The sequence below is a fragment of the Aspergillus puulaauensis genome, chromosome 2, assembly GCF_016861865.1.
Source record: "Aspergillus puulaauensis MK2 DNA, chromosome 2, nearly complete sequence".
Classification (NCBI taxonomy): Eukaryota; Fungi; Ascomycota; class Eurotiomycetes; order Eurotiales; family Aspergillaceae; genus Aspergillus; species Aspergillus puulaauensis.
In genome coordinates this window covers 5,023,070-5,048,385 of record NC_054858.1, presented here as the reverse complement: position 1 = coordinate 5,048,385, position 25,316 = coordinate 5,023,070, and the positions used below count along the sequence as shown (strand labels likewise).

Here is a 25,316-nt window from a genome sequence, read left to right as displayed (position 1 = left end):
TCAAAAAGAGCTGGCCTCCACCGTTGCACGCCTCACATGCGCACTGGACCACCTTTTATTCAGTATAGCATAGTACTCTGCTGCGCAGCAACAACAAAAAAATGTTACGCAGCATACCTGTACACCAGTGAAGGATCACGATGTATGCAAGGGAAGGGGCAATAGGACCAAACCTGGAGTGATTGGGAGCTGGTGAGGGATGTATTCGCGGGAGTAGGAGTAGAAGAGGAGAAGCTTGTTCACCCAAATACAGCAAGGGAGAGGAATGGAGCATGATACTGGCGCCTCCTTGCTGCCAAAATAGTTGATGGAGGAGATTCTCATTGTAAAAGGACTACATTCACGCAACGCCACATTACTGTACGGACTCAACCAAGCTTCAGCCCCCCGGGTCAGTCTGAGACGATTGTATCTTGCACATGCTGCGAGACACCCAAGGAAGAGCCCTCTTAAAGAGAGACTTCTTCCTGCCGTCGTCTTACTCGGATCTTTGCGCCTGGGTTCCTAACTGTAAGGAGCCCGGACCGTATCAATTGCGAGGGGCATTCTTCCACCAGCTCAACATCATACTTCAGCAATATATGGCAGAGAGCAATTTTGATCTGGTTCACGGCGATAAATCGCCCCGGACATGCCTGTTTTCCATGGCCGAAATTCAAGTTTGTTGGGTTGGTTTTGGTAAAAGGCGCCAGGTGTGCGTTCTCGGGGTCATCGCGCATTCGGACAAAGCGATAGCCATCAAACTTCTCAGGATCCGGGTAGATAGCAGGGTCGAGTCTGCTTGGGTTTGCAACAGTGAGAAGTGTTCCCTGGGGGATGGTTGTGCCGCCTGGAAGAATGACCGTTTCCGTTGCGTAGCGAAACATGGACACTAGACAGCAGCAAAAGAAATGTGAATATCAACTTCAGTTATATATCGGGTAAGCCTGGGCAAAGACGGGGTGGGTATACGTACGTAGAAAAAATGGCTCTAGGCGCTGGCTTTCCTTCATCACACTTTCCATGAGAAACATCTTCTGCAGGGCAGCAACACGCAGGCGCCCTCCTCGGACTGCCTCAATGGCCTCGTCGCGGAGTGGCTGGATCAATTCTGGGTTTTCACAAATTCTAATCAGGATCTTGGTCACCATATCGGACGTGGTATGGTTCGCCACGGCTGTGAGTCGCAGCTGCGCCAGGCCAGCATCATATATATAGCCCTGAGCAAAGCCGTGGATCCACGCCAGGCTGGTGAAAGTCTCATCCTCTAATGGATTCTCCTTGATCCGGTCCAGCTCTGGCTGAATCAGTTCTCGCGCCGTCTGGATATGCGCACGCAGCCTGCGACAAGAAGGAAGAAACCAGTGGACAATGGGCTGAAGCACAGTTCCCCATTTCTGGACGGCCACAGCGGCAGTCATCCTGTGCGAGACGTATGTTGTAGCAATGTCTAGCCAGCGCGCATCACGGCAGAGCTTTGGCCCAACGAATGCTCGGCTTAGTACCTGTGCGGTCAGCCTAGACATCACTGGGTAAACCACGATCTCATGCCAATCTGGAGGCCCGTGTTAGTCTGAAAGAATCGACAGGAACCAATTGCGATTATCCATTACCGGGAGATTCCGTCCATTCTCTCTCCAGAAAATCTGTCGTTTCTTCGGAAAAGGGCTGGGTTAAGTGCACTTTGTACGCCGTATCATAAGCCGTGGGGTCTCTATTGACTGATGGATGAAATTACTTCTTACCGAGTCTTTTTGACGTAGCGCTCGTAGCAGGACGTGGAACCGAGTCGTGTAGTGAACCCGAAAACATGGACTCGAATCCCCTTAATTTAACCAGGTTTACCTATATGGAGGGGCAGGAGGTCAGCTGTGCGCCGCCAAAGAAGGACCCGGGTAGAGGGGGATGGAAGAGTTATACAGGTGCAATTCCTTTGTCCTGGTCAAACCGATTATTCATTCCCACTGGATCCGCCAGTCTATCTGACAGGACCAGCCTCAGACCAAAGCCTGTTACCATTTCAAACGCAAGAGGCGACTGTAGCTGTTAGCGAGGACTGCCCAGTATCATCGACGCCTCTCTCCGTGCTTTTGGCCCTTGCCTTGGAAAGCCCGAGCTTGATCAAGTCCTCCGCCCGGGCATCGAAGTCACGCTTTGCCTTGATCTGAAAGAAATCCCACCAATATTTATTCACCACTGGAGGCCGGGGGATCTGGGACTTTGGCGACCAGAAGAGGTAGAGTATGCTGGTTGTCAGGAGCCCAAGAACCCACCCTACCGACTCCAGCCCCAGCGGCAAGTGCAGCGCAGTGTCTTTGGCCATTTCGAAGACGAGGAACAGCCCGTGGTTTTTTTATTCCGTCTCGGTTGTTGGGTGTTGACGCAATCAGGTAGACGAGGTCGAAAGAAGCAATGTATGGTAGAGTTTTGGAGAATGACACCGCGCGGGGGAGTAAGAAACTTACTGACACGATATATGCGTAGATGAGCGCGCAGTTCTCATCCCTGCATGTTCATCAATACTTCATACAAGGGGCTTACCAACTGAGAATACCATGCACGGTGACGGCGGGCCTTGGAGGCCCAAGGCATGTTCCCATGAACAACCCAGGCGCTCGATGTCGCTATCTTTCTTGTTGCTGGCATGCAAGGAGTCCAACATACTGAGGAACAATGGTTGCTTCATGTGGTTGGGTGTGGGAGCACCTGGGGGGTTACACTACATTGTACTCCTCGCTTCGGATATCCACTTGGGTATCCTCGCCGTCTGTGCGGATTGGGATGAGACGCTGTCTACCGGATCCCCAAAGCATAGGTAGCCCGGTATATCTGTGGCCTTGAATAAACAGACAGCACACTTCCGCCGGGATTGCCATTGCGTCCGCCTCTCGTCGCTGCTTCCACTCACTCGCTAACAACATATATTTCTGTCCATTTACGCGATGGGAATGTCCGTCTCCATGACCCTGCTGCATGTGCTGGGGGCGATTGCTGGCGTTGTATCTCATCAGTGCTATTTTCGACGCGGGGAACACCACCTGTACCCTTTTACGTATGTGCGATGGTACGCATTCATCATTACCTCGACCACGGTGGTTATGCGTTTCGTCGGGGGTGTCTCTCTCTACGACTCAGCGAAGGCCACGGGAGGATGGACCGTTACCTACTTTGTGGGCCTCTACATCTCGCTGCTTCTCTATCGCGTCCAGTTCCACCCTCTTCATGGGTTTCCTGGTCCGTACGGCGCAAGGATCTCGGGCCTGTGGTTCTCAATGGGCCTGCGAGATCGACCGGGGTTTCAGAAACTCCAGGACCTTCACAACCAATACGGACCTATTGTGCGTGTTGGGCCCTCGGAGCTCTCCATCGTCTATCCAGAGGCAGTCGGAATCATCTACGGACACCAATCGCGCTGTTCTAAGAGCACCTTCTATGACAATGGGCATCCGATGAGATCGCTGCACTCGTATCGACACCGAGCAGACCACGACCAACGCCGCCGCACCTGGAGCACTGGGTTTGGCGATCGGGCCCTCAGAGGGTACGAGACCCGCGTCCGTGAGTATCGCCAGAAGCTGTTTACGCGGCTGAACGATGCCGTCGGCCTGACGGTCAATATCAGCGACTGGTTCAACTTCTACAGCTACGATGTCATGGGCGATTTAGCCTTTGGCCGCAGCTTTAACATGCTCGACACCCATAGTAACCATTGGGCTATCCAGGTACTCCTGGACGGCATTGTGCTCTATAAATACTACGTGCCGTCCTGGGTCCTCCGGTGCTTCGTCACTCTGCCTTCTCTCTCCAAGAACTGGCATAGGTTCGTTGAATTTACCACACAGAAGTTGGTACACCGGATGAATGTAGGTTGTCTTTTACGCTTCCAGGAATCCCTAGGAATATCCGCGTAGTACCCATTAACGCCATCCAGGATAAGGTGGAGATACCGGACATTTGCGCATCGTTACTGGCCCCGTTGAATGGCCGCAGCCCTACTACCGACGAACTCAACCTATTGATGGGCGACTCCATGTTAGTCGTTACAGCTGGCAGGTTTGTGATTCACACGGGGAGCCACTGCGCTGTGGGACTAACAGCGAAACAGTGATACCACGGCAACAGCCCTCACGAGTGTCGTGTACGAGCTGGCCCGGCATCCAGAAGAAGTGGACGTGCTCCGGGCTGAGCTTCTGGCAATCGACGCCGATGCGAATGGCGAGTACCTACACGACGAAATTTCCAAGCTGCCTCACCTGAACGGGTTCATCAACGAGACCCTTCGGCTGCATCCGCCGGTTCCATCGATCATCCCACGTAAAACCCCCGCGGACGGAATCCATGTTAACGGCAAGCACATTCCGGGAGGCATGACCGTATTCTGCCCCCAGTGGGTCATTGGACGCTGTAGGCATACCTCTCCCTAGGAGTCCTCCCTGATTGAGTCAATTCTGATGTTTGCGTATCTCCAGCGGACGCAGCATTCATGGCGCCACTGTCCTTCAACCCCGAGCGCTGGTACAAGTACCCAGACTTGATAAAAGATCGATCGGCGTATGCCCCCTTCTTGACCGGTAGGCCATATCTATTTGATTTTGATGTTGTCCGTGTGGAATTTGGCTGACCATTGCTGTGTTCCTTTTTTTCCCTTTTCTTCTGTTTCCCAGGCCCATACAGCTGCATTGGAAAACCACTTGCCCTGATGAATATCCGCACGACCATAGCTCGCCTCATTACGACCTTTGACATCCGCTTCCCCGCGGGCGAGGATGGCACACGCTTGATGGAGAATATAGAGGACCACTTCTCGATGGGCATCGAGAGGATGCCCGTCGTGCTCACCAAGCGCCGTGGGTAGCTTTCATTGCCTTCACGCTAGACAAATCCTGGCTACGTGTCAATAAACATAGTCGTATTTCTTTACATACCAAGGCGGGCTAACCATTCGTCGGTATGGGAATTCTTTGCCATAGTGGCCGGGAATGGAGGTTACATAGTCCACGTGGAGGGTTTCACAAGGGGAAATATCAGGAATGGAGGATAGTTATAACCGGCTGGAAACAGCGTGATGTTGCATTAATTCAACCCTTTCGCGTGCTCGTTTTATGTTACGCGTAATCCGAGAACGAAAGCCCCGGCTGAGCTCCTTACATGTGGCTGATGGCTGGCCATTGCAGAAGGCGAGGGCTGGTCTGGTCAGCCGGTGGGAGATCACGGCACACGCAAGGAATAGGCGAGACACACGATTAGGTACTATGCAAGGTCTACCAAGGAAGTCTGGCCAGTATCCGCTCTGACGGTGAGGCATGAAGCCTCAGGGCTGGCCCATACTTATCTTCGTGGTTTTGTGCTGTCAGTCTCTGTCAGTCTCCTGTCTACCAGCTTGAATACTCCCACAATATGACAGCCCCCGAGCTCTGTGTAGATACTTTCAGTGCTCCTTCGGGGCGTCCCCAGGAGCCCTCTGCCCAGCAGCCCAGGCTACCCTCCAGTCCGAGCCCTGCACAAGCCCTCGCTTCCTATCACCACTTCCCTACCAATGACCAGGAACGCTGGTGGCAGGAGACGGGCTCGCTGTTCAGCCGGTTCCTCGAAGCCGGACAGTACGCGCTGCACCAACAGTACCAGTTTATGTTCTTCTTCATGCATCATCTCATTCCCGCCCTCGGGCCTTATCCGCAGAAATGGCGCAGCACAATTTCGCGCAGCGGACTGCCGATTGAATTCAGTCTCAACTTCCAGAAGGGCTCGCACCGACTGTTGCGCATCGGGTTTGAACCCGTCAGCTTCCTGTCTGGATCGTCGCAAGATCCGTTCAATCGGATCCCCATCACGGATCTTCTGAACCGGCTCTCGAAGCTCCCACTGAGTAACTTCGACACGCCGTTCTTCCAACACCTGCTCAACAAGTTCCAACTGTCGCTGAGCGAGGTCCGCCAGCTGCAGAAGGAGGGCTCTGGCCCGGATGCCCACCCGCTCAAGTCGCAGGCCGCCTTTGGCTTTGACTTTAACCCAGACGGCGCCATTCTCGTCAAGGGCTATGTATTCCCGTATCTGAAAGCAAAGGCAGCGGACGTGCCAGTTGGGACACTCATCGCGGACGCGGTGCGCACCATCGACGCGGAGAGGAATCAGTTTAGCCACGCATTCGGCCTGATCAACGATTACATGCAGGAAAGCACGGGATACAACGAGTACACATTTCTGTCCTGCGACTTTGTTGAAACATCTGGGCAGCGCCTCAAGATCTACGGTGCCCACACGGAGGTGACATGGGCGAAGATTGCAGAGATGTGGACTCTAGGCGGCCGACTGATCGAAGAGCCCGAAATTATCGAGGGGCTGGCCCGATTGAAGCAGATCTGGTCTTTGCTGCAGATTGGCGAAGGCAGCCGTGCCTTTAAGGGGGGGTTTGATTACGACAAGTCCAGTGCCACCGACCAGATTGCATCGCCCATTATCTGGAACTACGAAATCCACCCAGGAAGTCGCTTCCCCGTGCCCAAGTTCTACCTCCCCGTGCATGGCGAGAATGATCTGCACGTCGCTCGGTCGTTGGCCCAGTTTTGGGACTCGCTGGGCTGGCCAGACCATGCCTGCGCCTATCCGGATACCTTGCAGCAGCTGTAGTATGTTTCCCCCGTGCTTACTCTTCTTTTTGCCTTGCGCAATGGTAACTCTTCCTGCTAACATGTGGTGAGCAGCCCCGACCAGGACATTTCCCAGACAACCCGTTTGCAATCTTGGATATCGTATTGCTATACCGCGAAAAAGGGGGTCTACATGAGCGTCTATTACCATTCACAAAGCACCTATCTGTGGGAGGAAGATTGAATCTGGATTCAACTATTGTCTGACGAATTGACAGAGCTGTAGCTGGTTCGTGAAGAGATCGTGCTTATCACCACTCCCTACTATAAGCAGAATCAACCATGGAATTTATATAGCATGGGCTGTGCCTTCTTTTTCCCCTGTACGTTAACGGCGCCATTTCCATGGTGACCAGGACTTGTCTTGGATTGAGAGACCTTGATATATCAGCAGTAGCTGTATGAAAACTATTCTTCGGAAAGAACGAAACAAACAGTAGCCAGAACAGACGGAGTAGGCGAAGTTTAAGCTATGGGCGAGGTTCCAATCTAATCCCAATTGCTCTAGCACAGATTTCTCAAGGACACAATGATAATAATAATAATAATAATAAAGAAGAAAAAAGGCACACCCCCAACACTTATCAGCCTAGTCCAACTCCACGACATCTCGCAGAGGGGTTTGCAAATTGTACAGCAGAGTTTGAATCATATCAGCAATATCGTCCACCAGACTCTTAGCAGCATCCGCCGTTAGAGTCTGGCTGGAGGCGAATACATCCAAGTCAACACCAGACGGGCACGGCGTGGAACAAATCCAAACCTCGTTAGACGGACGCAAACGGCCGGAAGAAGCACAGGATGCGCATCGATTTCCGTCCAGGGTGAGGCTCAAGTCCATATCAATGTTCTGATGCTGAAGAATGAAACCAAACTCCGTCGTCGGGTCCCAGGTGGTGCAGCTCTTGATGATTGCGTCCAGCTCGGCGCCGTCGTAGCGGATACAGCGGTTATGCTGGCTTTGCATGTGGACTAGGTAGTCCTGGATCGACATTGACTGGGACAGCGTTGCTCGGAATGGGATATAATTAACGCATGGCCCTACGACTTCGCTCACCCATGGCTGAGGCAGGCTCCGACCATTAACGGTCTGGCCGACGGTGATGTCGGTGCGTCCTGTAAGACGGGCTAGGACCAGACACGCTGCGGCTTTGACCACTGTTGCTAGTGTAACCTGAAATGGAAAGGCAGTGTACGGCACGGTCTGAGACGCTGAGATGATAGAAAGAGGAGCCGAAGGCCTACTGCCATCAGAGTTCGTTGGTGGTGTCGCTTTTACAGGCATCGTGCAGGGGGGCGATGACCCGGCAAGGTACTCTTTCCAGAACGCATGAGCATGCTCGCCATCGTACCATCGGCGTTCGTCGAGGTATCGCTCAAACCTCGTTGGGGCGATTGGTTCTGTCCCATTGTAGAGGGCTTCGAGATCCGCGAAGATCTTTGGAACGCAAATGCCATCGTACTGGGCATGGGACAGACGGAGAATGAAGATATGCGAGGTGTGAAGGGCGTCTGAGATCAGAGTTAGACGCGTGGGCAGCACGGCCTCGAGGACGTCCATCTCCTGCTCGGCATCACAGATTGATTGGCAGTACTCCTCCAGGTTCCTGTGCGTGGTGCCGGTGTGCAAAGGGATATCCAGCTCCTTCATTACAACATGGCGGACACGCTCTCCCCCGGCACCCGCCACGAAGAGTGTGCGCATGATGCTGTGAGCAGCCACGAGGCGTGCGCATGCTGTGCGCAATCGTTTTACGCTGACCTCCCCGTGGAACGAAAACCGCCAGTGTGTCCAAGGATATCGCTTGATGAGGAAGGACTGGGCCTGCGTGGTGGGATAGACCGCGATGGCGTCAGTTCCCAGGTTGGCGCCTGTCAATCCTGTATGATACTCCGTAGACACAGGACTGGCCACCACTTGGTCGGCAGCCTCGAGTTCGTGGGTGGTGGGCAGTGGCCCATCCCCATCAGTCAAGCAAGGCTCTTCACCCGTGCAGCGGGCTAGCTCGGAGAGAGTGCAGTTGCTGAGCACGTCGGTAACCCTAAATGTGAAGTCGGCGCGGCGGGCCAGGGCAACCATCCGCATGGCCGCCACCGAATCGCCACCGTGGAGAAGAAAGGTGTCGTCCGAACCGATCTCGTCGCAAGGGATATGGAGGAGGTCTGCCCAGATGGACTGCAGACGTAACTCAGGCCCGCGGGAAACAGGGACCCTAGTCTTCTGGCGACCGGCCACCCGATACAGCTGTAGTTCGTGCGGCGGCAGAGACAGCACAGCCTGGCGCAGACAGCGGCGGTCCGTCTTGCCCGTGAGAGTCTTGGGGCAGTGAGCGAGAGGGAAGAAGACCGATGGCAGCATATATGGTGGGAGGATAGCCTGGAGGCGGGATTGCGCCACGGAGACAGCGTGTTGAAAGCCTGCATCGACGGCAGACAGGACTTGCTCCCCTACGGCCGATTCTGTCACCTGGGCCTCCTGGCAGCCGATGAACGCCACCAGGGCAGCCCTATCCTGCAGTATTGGCAGCTGGATCGCTTCGGCAACGACGTCGTGCACCCCAGGGAAGCTCCGGCGGAGCTGTGTCTCTATCTCCCCGAGGTCGATGCGCTGGCCCCGTAACTTTAACTGTGTGTCGCGCCGCCCGATGTATCGGATTGATCCGTCTTCCTCGTACTGCACCAGATCGCCTGTGCGGTAGAGCCGGGTCGTGTCGGCATCACAACCAGGCAGCAGCGTGCGGCGCCAGGGGGGCGGACTAATAAACGAGGCAGCGGTAGCCTCGTGCTGGTTCAGATACCCTCGAGCAAGGAACGGCCCTTCCAGCAGCAGCTCGCCGATGGCTCCAATTGCAGCCAGCCGGCTGGGATCGGAGGGAATCGTGACCCATCCCACTCCGCCGACGACGTGGCCGATGTTACCGGGGACCCATCCATGCTCTGGCATTCGGCCGACGGCACATATAGTTGCCTCCGCGGGGCCATACCCATTGATGAGTGACCGGCCAGGTGCCCAGGTTTTAACATGGTCCGGCGTCACTGCTTCGCCGCCCAAGACCAACGTAGCGAGGCCAGGCACCTCCGACGGATGCAGGGATTGCGCCGTCGATGGAGTCAGAAACGTCCAATTGACAGCCCTCTGCTGGATGAAGTCCGCGAGCTCGTTCGTGCGCTGGAACTCGGAAGGCACGCAGACACATCCGCCGGCGGCCAGAGTGGTGAAGATCTCGTAAATGCTGACATCAAAGGCGTACGAGGAAAAATGCAGGGTGCGTGTATCGGCGTCGATCATCATCGGGGCACTGTTATGGTAGATGCTTGAACTGACAGTGCAATGTGGCATAGCAATCCCCTTGGGGACCCCTGTGCTGCCGGAGGTAAAGATCAGGAAAGCAAGGTCGTCCGGGTCTACGTGTGTCTGGAAGCGACTGCCATAGGGATTCGTCCACAGCTGTTCCGTGAGCTTTGCTGACACGCAGAGCTCAATCGCACTTAGACCTCTAGTCACTGGGGCAGTCGACGGCGCATTTACCAAAACCGGAACAGATAAGCCGGCAATGGTGTCCTGCATGCGCTGGCGTGGATGTTGGGGATCTAGGAGGACGCAGGTGGCCCCGGTCTGCAGCACCGCGAGAATGGAAACAATTGCCCACCGGCTCTTGTCCATGCAGATAGGCACAAACGACCCGCGTCCCACTGCAAAGAGATTCAGGAGCCGGGCAAAGTTAGAAGACAGTTCAGCCAGCTCTTGGTACGTGAAGTCCCCGTCCCAGGCGGACACAGCCTGTCGTGAAGGCTGCCGCGCCTCCTGGGCCAGCACGAGGTCGTGAAGGCAGCGCCAGTCCACGGTGGGTGTCTCCGCATTCCGCAGCCGAAGCAGATCTCGATCTAGTGGGCTGGCGAAGTCGAGCTCCTGGAGAGATCCAGACGGCTCTCGGCAGATCTGGCGCAGGATATGCTCCCACTGGTGGATCATCCGGTCGACCTGCCACGCACTCAGCACTTGGGGATCGTACGCAATGTCCACGGTGACACTCGTATTGTCAGGGGTTAGCTGTATCAGCAAGTTGAGGGCGTAACTAGAGAACCGTGTGAGCTCCATGCCCGTGCTGGCGATTCCCCGCCTGGCAGGGAGCAGGCGATGCTCCTGCTCTACTACTTGGATGTTAAGGTGGCTCTGAAAGCTGCAGGCCCTGGCGGCATCCGGGCTCGTCTTTGCAATGCGTAGGAGCCCAGCCTGCTCATGCGGGACCATGCGCACCATGCAAGTCTGGATCTGCTCCAGGGCAGCCGAGATGGTGTCCTCGGGTCTGACACGGACGCGCACCGGCACCGTAGCAATGGTAGGCCCTGCCAGCTCATTGATGTCTGCCACAGGGGCATTCCGACCGCTCACTATAGCGCCGTGGACAGCCTCTGTCGAATCTGTATAGTGCGCCACCAGGAGCGACCAAGCTAGGTGGATGTAGCTGGCCATTGTGTGAATGCGTGCCACAACCTCGATCTTCTCCACGGTGTGCCGCAACATCGCCGTGGGTGCCGGCCGGTGCTGGGTCGATGGCAGGGCTGGGAATGAGGGCGCCTCTAGGTCGGCCAGTTCGGTGCGCCAAAAGTCGTCCATCGTTGCGCCATCCACTTGCTGCAGATACTGGATGAAGGGGTGGAACGGGTGTTTCTTTGTCGGTTCACCCTGGAACGACCGTTCGAGAGCATCGTGGATCAGCCGCATCGTCCATGCATCCCATACTGCATGATGGACGGTGAGGGCAAATTCACCCCGATGGTCCCCATCTCCCAGAGCAAAGCGTATCAGCGGTGCACCGGGGGAGCCGATCTGGGAGCCCACGACAGATGCGCACGCTTCTGGCGTCTTGTTGTACGTTTCCCAGACCAGCCTTCCTCGAAGCACCACCTGCAACAGTCCCTGCGGTGTGTGGATGATGCGCGTGCGGAGGATGGGAGTCGCATCCGCCGTTGACTGCCACGCAGCCTTGAATTGGGAGACGTCGACATCCTCCGGCATTCCAAACACGATCTGGCCGACGTACATCTGGGGCTGGCTCGAGGACAAGGCCAGCATTCCTTCCTGCAAGGGCGTACATGGATATATGTCTTCAATCTCGGATGGCGAGGTCCCGCATTGCTCTGCCGCCAGGCGCAGCACTTCATCGCGGTCCGAACACCGGCTTCCCAGCAAAGAAAAGGGCACGTAGGTCTCGCAGGTTGTTTCTTCTGACACAGGGGTGGCCTTTCGCGCTTGTTCCTCCAGCCGTGCCGTTCCAAGCACGTCGCGGATATCTAGCACAAGCCCTGCCAATCGAGCGGCTCCCACCAGTCGCACAGCCATAATAGAGTCCCCACCAAGACGCACAAATGAGTCGTCCACGCTGATGCTCAGCAAAGGCAATTCTAGCACATCGGCATACAGTTGCTGCAACGCGTGCTCGGCCGCGGTGCTCGGAGGGCGACCGTCAATGGGTGATCCGGCGAACTCCCGTAGCTCTTTTCTCGACAGGCGGGCGGCGGTCATTCGCAGCAGCCGGCGATCCGCCTTGCCGGAGGGTGTTCGCGGGATGCAGCTAACACCGATGAAGATGGCAGGGATCATGTACCTGGGGAGCTGCTCCCGCAGCTGGCTCTGGGCGGCGCTGAATTCCTGGATGGACGCAGGCCGGGGAGGTAAAAAAAAGGGCGAGCCCTCAGTCCAACCCTGTGCGGCCCTTCCAGTTTGGACGAAAGCCATTAGAACGTCTCGCTGGTCGCACTCAGCGGTCACCTTCTCAACAACTACCTCCGTCGCTGCGGTGAGGACCTGATCGATATGCTGTTCGATTTCGGCCAGCTCGACCCGCTGGCCTCGGATCTTCACCTGGCCCTCCTTGCGGCCAAGGAGCGTCAAGGCCCCAGTGCTGTCTTGCACCGCGAGGTCCCCCGTTCGATACAGTTGGTGCTGGTAGTGCATCATCCGCAGCTGCCGCAGCCACTTTGGTGGGTCTATAAATACCCTGGCCGTCATTTCCGGACTGTTCAAATACCCACGGCCCACAATCGGCCCTTCCAAGAGCAACTCCCCAGCTGTCCCGGGCCCCATCTGTCTCTCTGGGTCGTCCGGGTCAACAATCCAGGCTATCGCCCCTGTGGCGTGCCCGATAGTGCTGAGATTATCTCCGGGCTGGACTCCTGGCCGCGCTGTGGCATTCACCGAGCACTCGGCTGCACCGTAGGCATTGATCAGTCTGACTCCTCGTTCCGCGCATATTGCTGCGTCCGACTGTCGCATTTCCTCCCCGCCGAGTATCAATACCCGGAGGTGCCTCACATTCTCCCATGGCACTGTTCGTGCAAACGAGGGCGTCAGCATGGCATGGCTAACCTGCATCTCGTCCACGGCCTCAGCAAACAAGGAGACATCCGATCGTTGGGCCTCCCCCACCACGCAGAGGCAGCCTCCCGCCATCAACGTGCTCAGCGTCTCCATGATGTTGACGTCAAATGCGTACGAGGAGAATTGCAAGACCCGAGAAGCCTGATCAATTTGGAAGACCTTGAGATGCTCTCGGGCACCCGAGCTGTAGGCCCGATGTTCAATCAGGACCCCCTTTGGCTTACCAGTCGAGCCGGAGGTAAAGGCCACATATAAGACGTTCGACGGGCAGACAGTGGCCGGCGACTGAGCGAGGTACGCCCCGGGGTGCCACGCTCGGCACAGGTGCTCTACAACAATCACATTCGCCAGCTGCGTGCAGCGTTCAGATTGGGCAGTGGATGAGAGAACCACGAGACTTGACAGCTCCTCGCAAATGGTCTTCAACCGGGGAAGCGGGTATGATGGATCGAGCAGGGTGAACGCCCCCCCGGCCTTCATCACTCCCAAGATCGCGACTGTTGCCCACCGCGATTTTTCCATGCATATCGGAACGAAGGTTTCAGCCTTGACGCCCAGCAATATGAGGCTAGATGCCAGTCGATTGGAAAGGTCGTCCAATTCGCCGTACGTAAACGATCCGTCCCAAGCAGCCACTGCCGATGATTCCGGCGCTTCCTTGCACCTCTGCTGGATAACTTCATGCACGCATGTCTCCCAGAATTCGGGTACTTGGGCGTTAAAGAACAGTGTCGATTCCGAGTCCCCGGTTTGTATCTCTCCCAATGCGGGAGGTTCAGAGGCAGAAGAGAGAGGAGAGGTGATGGAAGACAACGTCGAGGGAGACGACGAGGAAGAGAGTGCTTCCCTCATTGTCTCGGTGGCCTGCTTCGCATGGAGTACACTGAGGGCCTGGTGCGATTTCGTCAATTTTGTTGCATCCATGTCTTATGCTTGGTTTGGCCCGCATGTTGCCTCCCCCCCGCCTCTCGGGATTTAGGGCTTTTTATCCCCTGGGCCCATCAAGAACGGTCCCCTCACGCAAGGGATCCATGATACGAGGACCGTTCCGCATAAGAGCCGTGGATTCTTTCACCAATGGCGCCCCTTACATGCTTACCGGGTCTCGGCCACGGAAGTTGTAGTCGCGCCATCCATCTTATGTAGCACAACAATCTCAATGCTTGTCCTGGGGGTGGCAAGGAATTCCAAAGTGGCTGGCAGCATTGGGACACAAGGCAAGGGCTCCGCTCCTTTCGCAGTCAGCGGAGGTCATGGCGAAGTGCATATCGCGTAGTTGCATTTACCCATAGAGATCAAGCCTTCCATCGCTCGCACTTCTTCCACCCTGCAGCATGCACTGAAAGTCCGAGGTCAGCTATCCAAGTAAACTCATACCAGTACGGGCCTGCCTCCCTGCGGAGTACTATCTGCGTTTATTTTGGCTATCTTCCTTCAATGGTTAAGCTGACTTCCTAGCGGGAGTAGATAGAATCTTGATATGTAGTCTGCGGGATGCTATATATATATGACTTGCTCCTAGGCCCATTAACTATCTTCTGAAACCGATCGCCATGGCGCTCGTTATACAAGTCAATGGACCAGTATAAAGCAAGATGGCACAGCGCTCCCATGTGATATATCACAGTACCAGCCCATCTGCTGGGAAGCCGCAGACAAGGTATGCCAGTGACTGACTACAACAACCCAGGTACAAGGCGCATTGCGCATCCGAAGGATGGACAAGTGCACTGTGAGGGCTCTCTCACCGGGCATTCTTCAATCGACATTTGTATCCAACACATGCCTTCCTCATCCCAGTCCTCACTCCCTACCCCATGTCTCACGAGAAACAAATCATCAGGATCCCATTTGCGTTTGATATCTCGGAGACGGTTGTATTTCTCGCCCCAAAACCACTCCTGCCAGTTCTCGAGGTCTGCGTCTGCCTCGTTCAAGTATATGGCCACAGGACCCGGCGGTCCAAGGGAATGTAAAAGGGGCCCCTCAACGGCAGTCATGCGCTGCTGAACAGCACGCTGTGCCTCCAGCGCAGGTTCGAATATCCGATTTCCTACCAGCAGAACAGACGCCGTCCGCCACCCAGGGTGCATGGCGTTATCCACCAAGTCCTTGTTGGCCATGACTTTTCCGCCCAGCGCATTAACGACCCACATATCGCCTGGGTTCAATTTGACTTCCGCGAGGCGGTTGACCAGCTGTGCCGGGCCTTCGGGCGATTCATAAAACTCGCGGGGAATGAGGATGTTTTCCTGGTGGAATGCGATCCCACCAACGAACTCGCCTTGGGGGATCGCAAGAAAAGAACTCAGCCGGTCGTATGCCGTTGAATTGAGATGAAAGCCAATCTCTTGGTCCTGGAGTGCACGAAGGAGACTTCCCATCTTGCCCCCCATCTTTTCTGTGTCCATCTCACCTATAAAGAACAGTGTTAGTCGGACAAAATAGCTCCCCGTGGGACCACGGCCGATCCAGTATTGACCCGAGTTCCGACCAGTGCTAAAATCTCGTGTGGCATAGATCACTTCCTTTACGGCTCTCCAGAATGGTTCACCAGGTTCCTGACTTTCAAAGCTCAATTCTGATACAACTGCCGGGATCGCGTCAAAGACCGGCATTGTGACCCTTGTCACTAGTCCAAATGTCCCTCCGCCGCCTCCGCGGAGAGCCCAGAAGAGATCTTGGTTTTGAAATTCGTTTGCGATGACACGGCTGCCCTATGAAGAGATGAATGTCGTTAGCAGCTGGAAGTTGGATGGAAACGTCAAGGCCCTCAGTATCATACCTCCGCAGTGACCACCTCAAACTCTTGCACCAGATCCACGGCCAGCCCCAGCATTGGTGTCAGCGCGGTCGACACGCCTCCTCCTTGGATGTATCCTCCGGCGATGCCAACTGTTGCGCATTCGCCGCCCATAACCGTATAGCCGTGCTCATCCGCGGCAGCATAGAGCTCTTTAGTCAGGACTCCTGCTCCGATCCTGACACTCGGCCCCTTTGATTTGTATGTCCCCCCGGCAAGGCCGACAGTAGGCGTGAATTCTGGGATAAAAGTAATGTCTTTCAGCCGCTGCGTAAGGATCTGGAATGAATCCACCGCACTGGAGCGCCCGCCTGAATCATGGCCCGTGTTCTTGATGACCAGGCGAAGGCGTCTCTCCCTAGCGAAATTGATTGCTTTCTGCGCCTGCTCAGTGGTTTCCACCATGGCCGAATATCGCGGGATACGGCCCTGGCCGCATGGCTCGGCCGGGTTAGCAGGGCCAACATAGCAGCTCTCATTTCGTGACAGAGAAACCTCCCATGCATACTCCTGTTGAGCACCTGGGATGGGATTCTTCGTCAGCTCAGCTAAGGACTTTTTTTTTTTTTTTTAAGCCTGTCGGGCATGGATCTGAACCCCTTACGTGTGCGGCTTACCTACCTGGCTGGTTTGCTCTCCACGTTCCATTTGACGATAACTTGGATACCCGCTCACAGGCGGCCTTGTTATATGTAGGCTCATGACAGACGTGTCCAATTGGTCTGACCTCGACAAGATTGCCCTGTATTGAGCTGTTCAGGGCCTGCCAATCTGCGAGAGACGGCCAACAAGCTTCTCCTGGTTGACACCGACAATACCGACTGCCATCCAGGCTGGAAGGAGCGTAGCTCAGCGCGGGGCAAGATGTGAAAAGCACAATGAGAAGTTCTCGAATGTAATGCATTGTGGCAGTGTCTCATCGAGTGAAAGCTTGGAGGATACGGAAAAGACTTCCTGGGCGCAAGCATTCCTTGTGTGGTCGGTGGATGTAACTACTCCCCTAGCCACAGGACCCTCAGAAAAAGGGATAAAAGAGAATAAAATACAAAAAAAAGAAAGCAGATTCCCAAAGCCCCTTATCAATTCGCAAACCTGGTCATAATTCCGCGGAAGCTCCCTCGTGAAGAGATTTGTCGTACAAGGTACACTTGTTTCGCTGGGAGGGTCTGAAATGCCCGCTATATGCAAGGAGTCGAGCCCCTAGAGAGCACCTCAGATGTCCAAGTGGTGACTACGATATAGAAGGGAGCATGGGTTGACAAAAGAATACCGGTCACGTTGTCTAGAAGCTCACGTTGTCTAGAAGCCTGCAATGTAGGAGAGACGCGGTTCCAGTATCACATTCGTATTTCATCCAGAGTAGTATGATAAGTATTATGTATCTTGAATGGCTAGGCCCATTCCTGATGGTGGCATAATTCAGATTTAGTAGAGTTTGGCTGGGCTAACTTCTACTAAAGACCAGTTTTTGAAAGGGTTACCGGTGGTTTCGGGTTTGCATTATTATACTTCGTATCACATTATCCATTCCAGATCACAACTTTGACTAGATCTCCTGTAAACTAGCTATTTCAACCCTAATCTAAGGCAGTGGAACACGCTGGGTATGGAGCTCTCATATACCGCCGTCTTCATAACATAACCATTCATGGGCCAGCAGAGACTTCATACATACCCAAGAATACTCTATTCGTTCAGTTAGGAGCCAACGCTTCGTTCTGCACCATCATCTTGCCCGTGTATTCGCCGCTCAGAAAGGAGAATAGTACACGCTGAGGTACGGCTTTGAATTCCGATACGAAAAGGAAACGGCTTCGTGGACCCAGTTTGTCTGATTGAGATCCAGATTGGGACTATAGAACAGAACTTGTAAGTTTTACTCCGTGTAAAACCGGATATCTTCGGGTAAGAGCCAACTTACTAGTACGACTGGACGTTCTTTTTATACGACTTGGCCATGTCGGTAAAGCCAACACGCTCATAGAAAGCCGTCAAAGCATCCATGATTGCCATATCGTTCAGCCCAAACGTGGTCAGGTACACCTGCGGCTCTGGGAAACGGCTCGCCGGCGATAGCGTATAGTTCGCAATCGTAGTCATCAGATGCGTCGGGGGCTGCCCAAGGACTAGGTTAGGCCAAATATCTCCACGGTCGCCTTCCGGGATTGCCAGAAGATCCCAGAGTTCCTTGAGCAGGGCCAGGCCCTTAGCACAGTAGGGGTCTTCGAGGCGTCGGCCCCCGATCGTCCAGAGGCTCGCGATTCGCTCCCATTTCACCCATTTATCGATCACATAGTACTTGATGCGACTCTTGCTGGGGTCGCAGAGGTCGCAGGCGAGCAGACTAGGAAACACTTTTTCATCAACCGAAGGTTTGCCGTCGTCAAACTTCGGGCTAAGGAAGCATCTCAGCATCCCAACAGCTTCGTCGATATCCGCGATGCCTAGTTTCTCGATTGCACTGAAAAAGAGCTCCTCGATCGGGATTCCAGTTGCGAGGAATTTCATGTACGGATAGAAGTAAACTTTCAGGGTTATGCCTCCGTCCTGGAAATCCACGGCCAAGTTATGTTGTCCTCTGCCGGATTTTGGTAGGTCATCGCGGCGAACAAGTTCCTGTTCTTCTTCGTCTGTGATGACCAGGTCCTTGTGAAGAAGTCTGTACCTGTCGGGAATAATGGTGCTATCCAGCGCAGCGAGTTGACGAGTACAGTCGTGGATCGCCTTCTTATTAAAAGCGTCATTCTCGGTCCCCGACGCATCACAGACCGGATCCCACGATATTCTGACCACTTTGTGTGAAACATTCCAGCTCAGCTCGTAGGGGACCTTGTACGGGGTCAGATTGCTCTGCCAACGATGATCGTCTTGACCCCTGGTGGGGAATTTTCCCAGGTATGGAATGAGATGTTGTTGTACAAAGTACAGATATATGTACTGGCTCCGGGGCTCATATCCTGAGTCTCTCATCACCTTCTCCAGTACGGGGCCTGTGTGTTCCCACCATTTTCGGGCGTCCTCGCCAGTAAGCGATGAGAACCTACTCAGGGCGTCGTATGGTCCCGGTTCGGCGGATGTTGACTTTTCTTCAATCGCCATAATGCTCTATAACTGGCAGCGTCAGCTTGGTCAAGCAGGAATAGAGGCTATCGGAAACGTTTCCCAGGCGAGGCCATACCTAGTCTGATCATCCGATATATGAGCAGCATAGGGATCACGCCAGTAGGACCACGAAAGTTGGCAATTTAAATGTCCCTTGCCGTGGGCATTCTACTTGTACTACCTCTGGGATCCTCTCCTTTACTGATTCGTTCGAGGCGGATTCATGCTTGATCCACCTCGTACATGCCCCTTACTGGTCAACAATGTTTCCCAGTCTCAACTGTTTTTATCTTTTCTTCTAGTGGCGTGATATATAATCGCGTGACTGGATGGAATTGGGCACTGAGCGATCTTGGACATACACCAGCAAGGACGGTGGCTCTAGACCCTAAGCAGTGGCAGCAGCTCACTGGCATGTTTCACTCACCCTTGCCTTCGAGGTAGTATGGGTTATGGCCGGTCCTCCAACTCATTTGGCAGTCACAGTTTGTGGGTTGGTCTGTCATATCAATCTCGGGCTATCCGGATCCCTCCGTCGTGGAATTTCCTTGCCCGATTGTTAAATCTTGTCAGGACCATCCATTCCACTATATCCCGTCCCCCGCTGTGGAGTTTTGGACTCGGACGACCACGAGCCGGCTTGATCACGTCTTATCGTAACAAACATTGATGCTTAATTTACATATACCATGTCATAGCACACGGACCGACGACTCCGTACGCCCATAAGCTCTGCGGTCCCTTGAAGGGGGGTGCTGTTTCACAGCATTCTTCACATACATGCCTTTTCAGAGGTAGCCAGCTTTTCTCTCTACTATCCCTGCTTTCCACATATCCTGGCCGCTTCTACTCCTGGCATACCGGACTCTGATCTTCCACGCAGCGTTGGGTGCAATACGCGAGCATTATAATCATATTGCTTTCAGCATAAACCTGCTGGGAACTACCTAGCGGCAATTGCCCGCTACATACATTTGCCGTCTTGCTGACGGAACTTGCCATCTGTTGGGACATTCGTTGGTGTATATTCCCGGCCATTTATGACTGCTTCAGCAGCAGCATGAAACTGTTCATACGCGTGTTCCACGCAGTTATGCGTGTAAACCCAGGCCTGATGGGTGAATGCCGTTGGTCTTTCTGCTGTGTTGTCACTCTCCCAGGCCGCATCTAGGAAACAGTCTCCTGCCTCCACCGACCCTTTCTGGATGAGCGATACTCTCCTGTGTCTATTCCAATCACCAAATCAGCATACAGTCGGAGTATGAGCGAGTACCGTTAACAAAGTAAGATGAGGGGAGCGACCAACCGGAGCTTCTCCACAACACGCAGGGCTAATGGCACATTTGGCGTGCCCGCGAGCTCCAGACAGATACCCAAAACGGCTGCATCTTCAATTGCTTGGTTGCCCCCTTGGCCTGCGTAGGGGAGAAATGAATGCGCTGCGTCACCAATGACAATCATCCTCCCTCCAGCTGATACCCATCTCTTCAAAGGCGGAATTGCACGGAGGGCTTGCTGGAAACATTTCCCCGGTGGAGTTCTCGCGATAGCGGCTGCCAGCTGTCCCCCCACCGGCCAGCTCTCCAAACATTTCAAGACGGGATCGGGGGCAGCAGGCTGCATCCAGGATTCAGATCTATCCTCCAAAGCGCCCTGCCAGTGACTCATTGTTAGAGCCGTTCATATTCTGGTAGGGATCATGACATACACGAACCGCACAGCCCCAGTGCACGTAGCGGCCCCTGGCTGCCGTCCCAATCGCTACCATGGTGTCCTTAGCGTAGTAGGTGTGCCAAATATCTGCTGTCTGTGCTCTCTTCAGTATCCACTGCGCCTCCGGCACATCTGCAATCGCATTGGCGTCGAAAATCGACCGGTAGGCGACAACCCCAATGTCTTCCGCCTGCGGGTTTTCTCCGGTAATGCTTGCCCTGGCCTTGCTATGAAATCCGTCGGCTGCAACCACGCAGTCACCTGTGATCTTCTCGTTGTTGGCATATACACCGGCACTGCTGTCTGTTTCCCAGTAGCGGTCCACGTTAACTCCGAACCGGAGATCAATGCCCAGCTGGCTAGCGTAGTCATACAACTTGGTAAGAAGCCCCGTTCGCCGGAACAAATATCCCTGGGTGGGGCTGTTAGGATTGTACGGCATTGCAAGTCTCTGGTGCCCCTCGGCGTCGAAAAGCTCCAGTGCTGTCACATCGCAGGTGACGTCGTCGTCTGTGAATTGTGCGAGAGAGCCATTGTTCCACTCCGCCAGAATCCTCATGCTATTGCCGCTTAGCCCGATGATATCACCTAGAATAAGGGGGTTATTAGCACCAGGCCTTTATTTAGTTCGTTCCGGAGTAGCCTACCTAGTTGGTTAGCATCTGGCTTCTTTTCGAGGCCAATAACAGTGTATCCCTTCCGGTGACATTCAATGGCGGCAGTGAGCCCGGCGATTCCTAGGCCGACAATAATCACAGTCAACTCTGCCGGGGACGATACGGCTGGTCCCCATGCGTTAAGCTGGCTTTTTGTCATGGTGGGGATGACGGGGGGGAGAAGTTGAAAGACAATCCCAATGGTAGAGACAAATGAGTGCTGATTTATTAAAATGGGGACCTTCTTCAAAGGCTGTGTCACTTCTGTATATTGCAACGAGATGGCAGTCTCCGTTCCTCCCTATCGCTGGGCCTGTCCACTAGCAGATGAGCCACCTGTATTCTCGCTGAGAGGTGTCTGAATGGGTTGCATATGCACCTGTAGTGGACGACAACTATCATACGTCGAGTCTCGATTTCTGCGCAATCCTCGTGAGGCCCCTTGGACACCAAAAGGTGCATACTCACTCTGCATATTTTCCTTCAGCCGGGCGTCCGGGCGCTGTTCATTCCGCTGATGCAGCAGGCAATCTCGTCGAAGAAGCGGTGTCGAGACCCTGTTCAGAGTGCATTCGACCCTTAGTCCCTTGGTCCCTTGCTCATCCTTACTCATACTTGCTGATCCGGTGTCCAGAAAGGGTGAAGGAGAGGCAGCCTTGCTCGCTTACCACATACCCAGCCTGAACTCGAGAATGTTGCAAGAACCTCATCTTTGTCGGACAAAAGATCAGTCAGCTTGCCCCTCAGCCCAGCCATGTGATACGCCTGGTACATGGCTCTGGCGTGTCACTGACTTCCAGTGGCGGATGCAGTGGTGCCCAACCAAGCACGACATGTCCCCAGACACTTTCTTCCTTCATCATCACGATCCTATATATGGGAGCACCATCACCCTAGATCCAGTGGATGAATGTTCCCCCCATTATATTCACGATGGCCAATGACAACATCCGAACGGTAACAGTGTATGGCGCGACCGGTGCCCAGGGTGGCGCTGTCGCCCGATCCTTGCTGAAGAATAATGCATTCAAAGTCCGAGCAATTACCCGGAAGCCTGATTCTGAGGCGGCAAAGGCCCTGAGGGCACTGGGCGCTGAGATTGTCCAGGGAGACGGGTGGAGCAAAGAGCAGATGGTGGCAGCGTTTTCTGGATCGTGGGCAGCCTTTGTCAACACCAACTCGGACGATCCGGTAAGAGAAAGGTGTGAGGCAAGCCAATTCGACCTAGCTGTCTAACACAGACAGTGCTTTATGGATGGCCATCCTCCAACCGAAGTCGACCTTGGGAAGATCATTATAGATGGGATCATCGAGGCCGGCACTGTCAAGCACCTCGTGTACTCTTCGTTTGTTGACACGTCAAGCTTCACCAATGGTCAGGCTATTATCAAAGCAGCTGATAGTATGTTTCCCCCTGGGTTGCACTTCTCGCTGTATCCCTAATATTGCCCAGTGAAGGCGAAAGTCCAGCGGTATGCTGCGGATTCAGGCCACTTTGATACGGTCTGTCCCCTATACCAAGGTTGGTATATGGGTATCTTTCTACGACAGGATTACGCGCGTGCTCTTGGAGGTTTTCCTTATTTCCAGGATGAAGATGGATTTCGCACCCTCCGCCTTCCGCGATGGGGCACCCATACCGACATGCCCATTCCTTGGATATCGCTAGAAGACGATTTTGGCGACATTGTCCATGGCATCTTCCTAGAGCCGGAGAATTATAATCGAAGAGTCGTTCCAACCGTCAGTGATGTCTGCACGTACCCAGATGTGATGGATGCTTTCCAATCAGGTATGCCATGCCATCCCTTTCCCAGTGCCTGATCGGTCATCCCAATCTCGAATAACTAACCTACATCGGTCCATGCATTAGCCACCGGCGAAAAGGCACGATATATACCAGTTACAGACTGGGAAGCTCACTTTGGCGATTCTCATCACGGTCGAGAAAGCCTTACAATCTTCAAGTTCGGCCACTTTACCAATGGCAAGTACTTTGGGCATGAGCCCATTTCAACGGACGTCTCGGCCTATCTGAAGGCAAAGGCTGCTGAGGCGCAGGGTAAAGACCCAAGCGACCGTAAGCTCATAACTCTGAGCGAGTGGTTTGCGAAACATGTGGCGCCGCTGATCTAGGGTTATGAGACCTGAAATGTGCACCATTTGGACCTTGCATCTCTCACTGCATAAATGATTCTACATAGCTAGTAACAAAAGAGTTGTCCAGGGAACATAAGCTTGCATAATTTTCTCACCTACCAGAACTAATTGGATAGCTCCCTTCGCCCTGCTCTGGGCTTAAGTGGACAACCTATGTATTATTTCGATATGGCTCCGGTGAGAAGGACTGACGTCCAGTGGAATGAAGCTACACTACACCCAGACCACACCTACTGGAAAAAAAACCCTTTTTAATATAAGCAATTCTAGTCCGATCTAACGACAGCGGGCAACTCTGGAGCTGGAATCTGACCTTTTTTCGGATTTTTCTTTCTTTTTTTCATCCCTTGCATTTAGCCACCATGAGAGCCTTGCTGGCAACCCCCTGTCAAGGGGCTTTTGGTATTTGTGACACCCCCTCCCATGCTGTCACACCTCGATGTACGACCTCATCCTGGTGGCGTATTGCCTGGGATACTTCTATGTGTAAAACCAGAGAACGAACAACAACCCCGATTGAAGCTCCTTCCACAACCCGCTACCCAACTGACCCGAGCAAATCCACCATGGCCATAGACTCTATCCTTCATCAACATGGACTCACAGCCCATACTCCGCCTTTGGCGGACCTTTCAGACGAATCCATTACCGCAAAGCTCAAGGCACCGGCGCCAGTAACATCGGAGCGCAATCTGTGGGCGTTCTGGGATAGCGGCTTCGAGGCGATCGCCCCATGGAAGCAGCGCAATGTGATCAACTGGGTTCGGCGATGCGGACACCGCTGGAGTGTGCGCCTGCTCGACACAGTGCCTGGGTCCAGCTCACACATCCGGCACTTCCTACCGCGCGAGGCCCTGCCCGATGCTGTCTGGGGAGGACTAATGGACGGTGAGCATTCAGGACAGCATACGTCGGAACTCGTGCGTTTAGCACTGCTATATCACCACGGTGGTGTATTTATGGACGTGTCGATCCTGTTGCTCCGTGACCTCGAGGATCTGTGTTGGGCGCCACTGGAGGACGAGAACTCCTCGTACCGTCTTAGTGCTTGGTACCATATCAATATGGAACAGGTATTTCATTCCTCGCTGGCTGCACGGAAGCACGACCCGTTTCTCTATCGCTGTAGGTTCTCTCCATAAGTATCCCTTTTTTTTTTTTTCTCGCGGCTAACGAGACTCATTAGGGATGCAGGTCTTCCTGCAGATGTGGAAGGGCCGTCGGGATGCCGCGGGTCTACACAAGCATCCCTTGGTGCGGCATCTTGATCTCTTCCAAATAAAGGTATTCAATATCCCTGCTGACAAGGACTGGGAGGGGTTCAACGACTACACGGCCATTCTGCTGGCGTTCCAGCGCGTGGCGCGCAATCGCGAACTGGACGGGGGGCTGGACGGCCCTGCATATGTACAACAACATTTGCACCTTCTATCAGTATCGGATGAGATGGAGACGGGATTTGTGCTGGGCGAGCAGCTGACTCGGCTTCTGACACTACCTGTCGAAGCAGATGGTGAAGAGGGCGAAACGGCGCGGCAATATGTATACAACACGCTGGGTTGTAGTTCGGTCGCCAACTACCACCAGGGAATCAAATACATCGGAGTCGCGAATCCGGTGGCAACGCAGTGGAATCTGACGCCAGCGGAGGGCCATGACTCTTTACAGGGCTCGTGGGGGGAGCAGCTGCGGTATGGCAGTGTGCATTACCAACAGACCCGGACACTTGAGCCTGTGAAGATGAAGGAAGTTGAAGCGACAGCACTTGGTCCTTTCCAGGTAGCGGACTGACTCAACCACTTTCCTTTCTGCTTCCGTGGCTGACTGGCTGTGGGTTTTCACGCGCTAAATTTAAGGGTTCCTAGAGCCCCCCG

At 54.2% G+C, this 25,316-nt stretch overlaps 10 protein-coding genes across 10 annotated transcripts; 4 read left to right on the top strand and 6 right to left on the bottom strand.

Annotated features, from left to right (window-relative positions):
* Positions 1–449: 449 nt before the first annotated feature.
* APUU_22032S (cytochrome P450) lies at positions 450–1,505 on the bottom strand (the record flags this gene model as incomplete). The annotated part of the gene is made up of 2 exons (XM_041700850.1): positions 450–871; positions 956–1,505. 2 exons carry the CDS (start codon positions 1,503–1,505, stop codon positions 450–452), a joined length of 972 nt encoding a protein of 323 aa, XP_041553794.1.
* A 494-nt stretch (positions 1,506–1,999) lies between these two features.
* On the bottom strand, positions 2,000–2,302 carry APUU_22031S (uncharacterized protein; the record flags this gene model as incomplete). Its single annotated transcript, XM_041700849.1, has 1 exon — positions 2,000–2,302. One exon carries the CDS (start codon positions 2,300–2,302, stop codon positions 2,000–2,002), a length of 303 nt encoding a protein of 100 aa, XP_041553793.1.
* Positions 2,303–2,921: 619 nt separating this feature from the next.
* Positions 2,922–4,834, top strand: ftmC (cytochrome P450 monooxygenase ftmC; the record flags this gene model as incomplete). The annotated part of the gene is made up of 5 exons (XM_041700848.1): positions 2,922–3,842; positions 3,911–4,032; positions 4,085–4,383; positions 4,449–4,550; positions 4,644–4,834. 5 exons carry the CDS (start codon positions 2,922–2,924, stop codon positions 4,832–4,834), a joined length of 1,635 nt encoding a protein of 544 aa, XP_041553792.1.
* Positions 4,835–5,376: 542 nt separating this feature from the next.
* On the top strand, positions 5,377–6,810 carry APUU_22029A (uncharacterized protein; the record flags this gene model as incomplete). Its single annotated transcript, XM_041700847.1, has 2 exons — positions 5,377–6,605; positions 6,681–6,810. 2 exons carry the CDS (start codon positions 5,377–5,379, stop codon positions 6,808–6,810), a joined length of 1,359 nt encoding a protein of 452 aa, XP_041553791.1.
* A 405-nt stretch (positions 6,811–7,215) lies between these two features.
* ftmA (nonribosomal peptide synthetase ftmA) lies at positions 7,216–13,932 on the bottom strand (the record flags this gene model as incomplete). The annotated part of the gene is made up of 1 exon (XM_041700846.1): positions 7,216–13,932. The coding sequence occupies one exon, from the start codon at positions 13,930–13,932 to the stop codon at positions 7,216–7,218; it is 6,717 nt and encodes a 2,238-aa protein (XP_041553790.1).
* A 752-nt stretch (positions 13,933–14,684) lies between these two features.
* Positions 14,685–16,715, bottom strand: APUU_22027S (uncharacterized protein; the record flags this gene model as incomplete). Its single annotated transcript, XM_041700845.1, has 3 exons — positions 14,685–15,725; positions 15,794–16,332; positions 16,433–16,715. The coding sequence occupies 3 exons, from the start codon at positions 16,713–16,715 to the stop codon at positions 14,685–14,687; spliced, it is 1,863 nt and encodes a 620-aa protein (XP_041553789.1).
* An 846-nt stretch (positions 16,716–17,561) lies between these two features.
* Positions 17,562–18,910, bottom strand: ftmPT2 (12-alpha,13-alpha-dihydroxyfumitremorgin C prenyltransferase ftmH; the record flags this gene model as incomplete). Its single annotated transcript, XM_041700844.1, has 2 exons — positions 17,562–17,664; positions 17,733–18,910. 2 exons carry the CDS (start codon positions 18,908–18,910, stop codon positions 17,562–17,564), a joined length of 1,281 nt encoding a protein of 426 aa, XP_041553788.1.
* Positions 18,911–19,877: 967 nt separating this feature from the next.
* On the bottom strand, positions 19,878–21,442 carry APUU_22025S (FAD-dependent oxidoreductase; the record flags this gene model as incomplete). Its single annotated transcript, XM_041700843.1, has 4 exons — positions 19,878–20,139; positions 20,220–20,566; positions 20,622–21,214; positions 21,274–21,442. The coding sequence occupies 4 exons, from the start codon at positions 21,440–21,442 to the stop codon at positions 19,878–19,880; spliced, it is 1,371 nt and encodes a 456-aa protein (XP_041553787.1).
* Positions 21,443–22,188: 746 nt separating this feature from the next.
* Positions 22,189–23,418, top strand: APUU_22024A (NmrA/HSCARG family protein; the record flags this gene model as incomplete). The annotated part of the gene is made up of 4 exons (XM_041700842.1): positions 22,189–22,473; positions 22,528–22,684; positions 22,736–23,074; positions 23,156–23,418. 4 exons carry the CDS (start codon positions 22,189–22,191, stop codon positions 23,416–23,418), a joined length of 1,044 nt encoding a protein of 347 aa, XP_041553786.1.
* Positions 23,419–23,804: 386 nt separating this feature from the next.
* Positions 23,805–25,233, top strand: APUU_22023A (uncharacterized protein; the record flags this gene model as incomplete). Its single annotated transcript, XM_041700840.1, has 2 exons — positions 23,805–24,567; positions 24,629–25,233. 2 exons carry the CDS (start codon positions 23,805–23,807, stop codon positions 25,231–25,233), a joined length of 1,368 nt encoding a protein of 455 aa, XP_041553785.1.
* Positions 25,234–25,316: the final 83 nt, after the last annotated feature.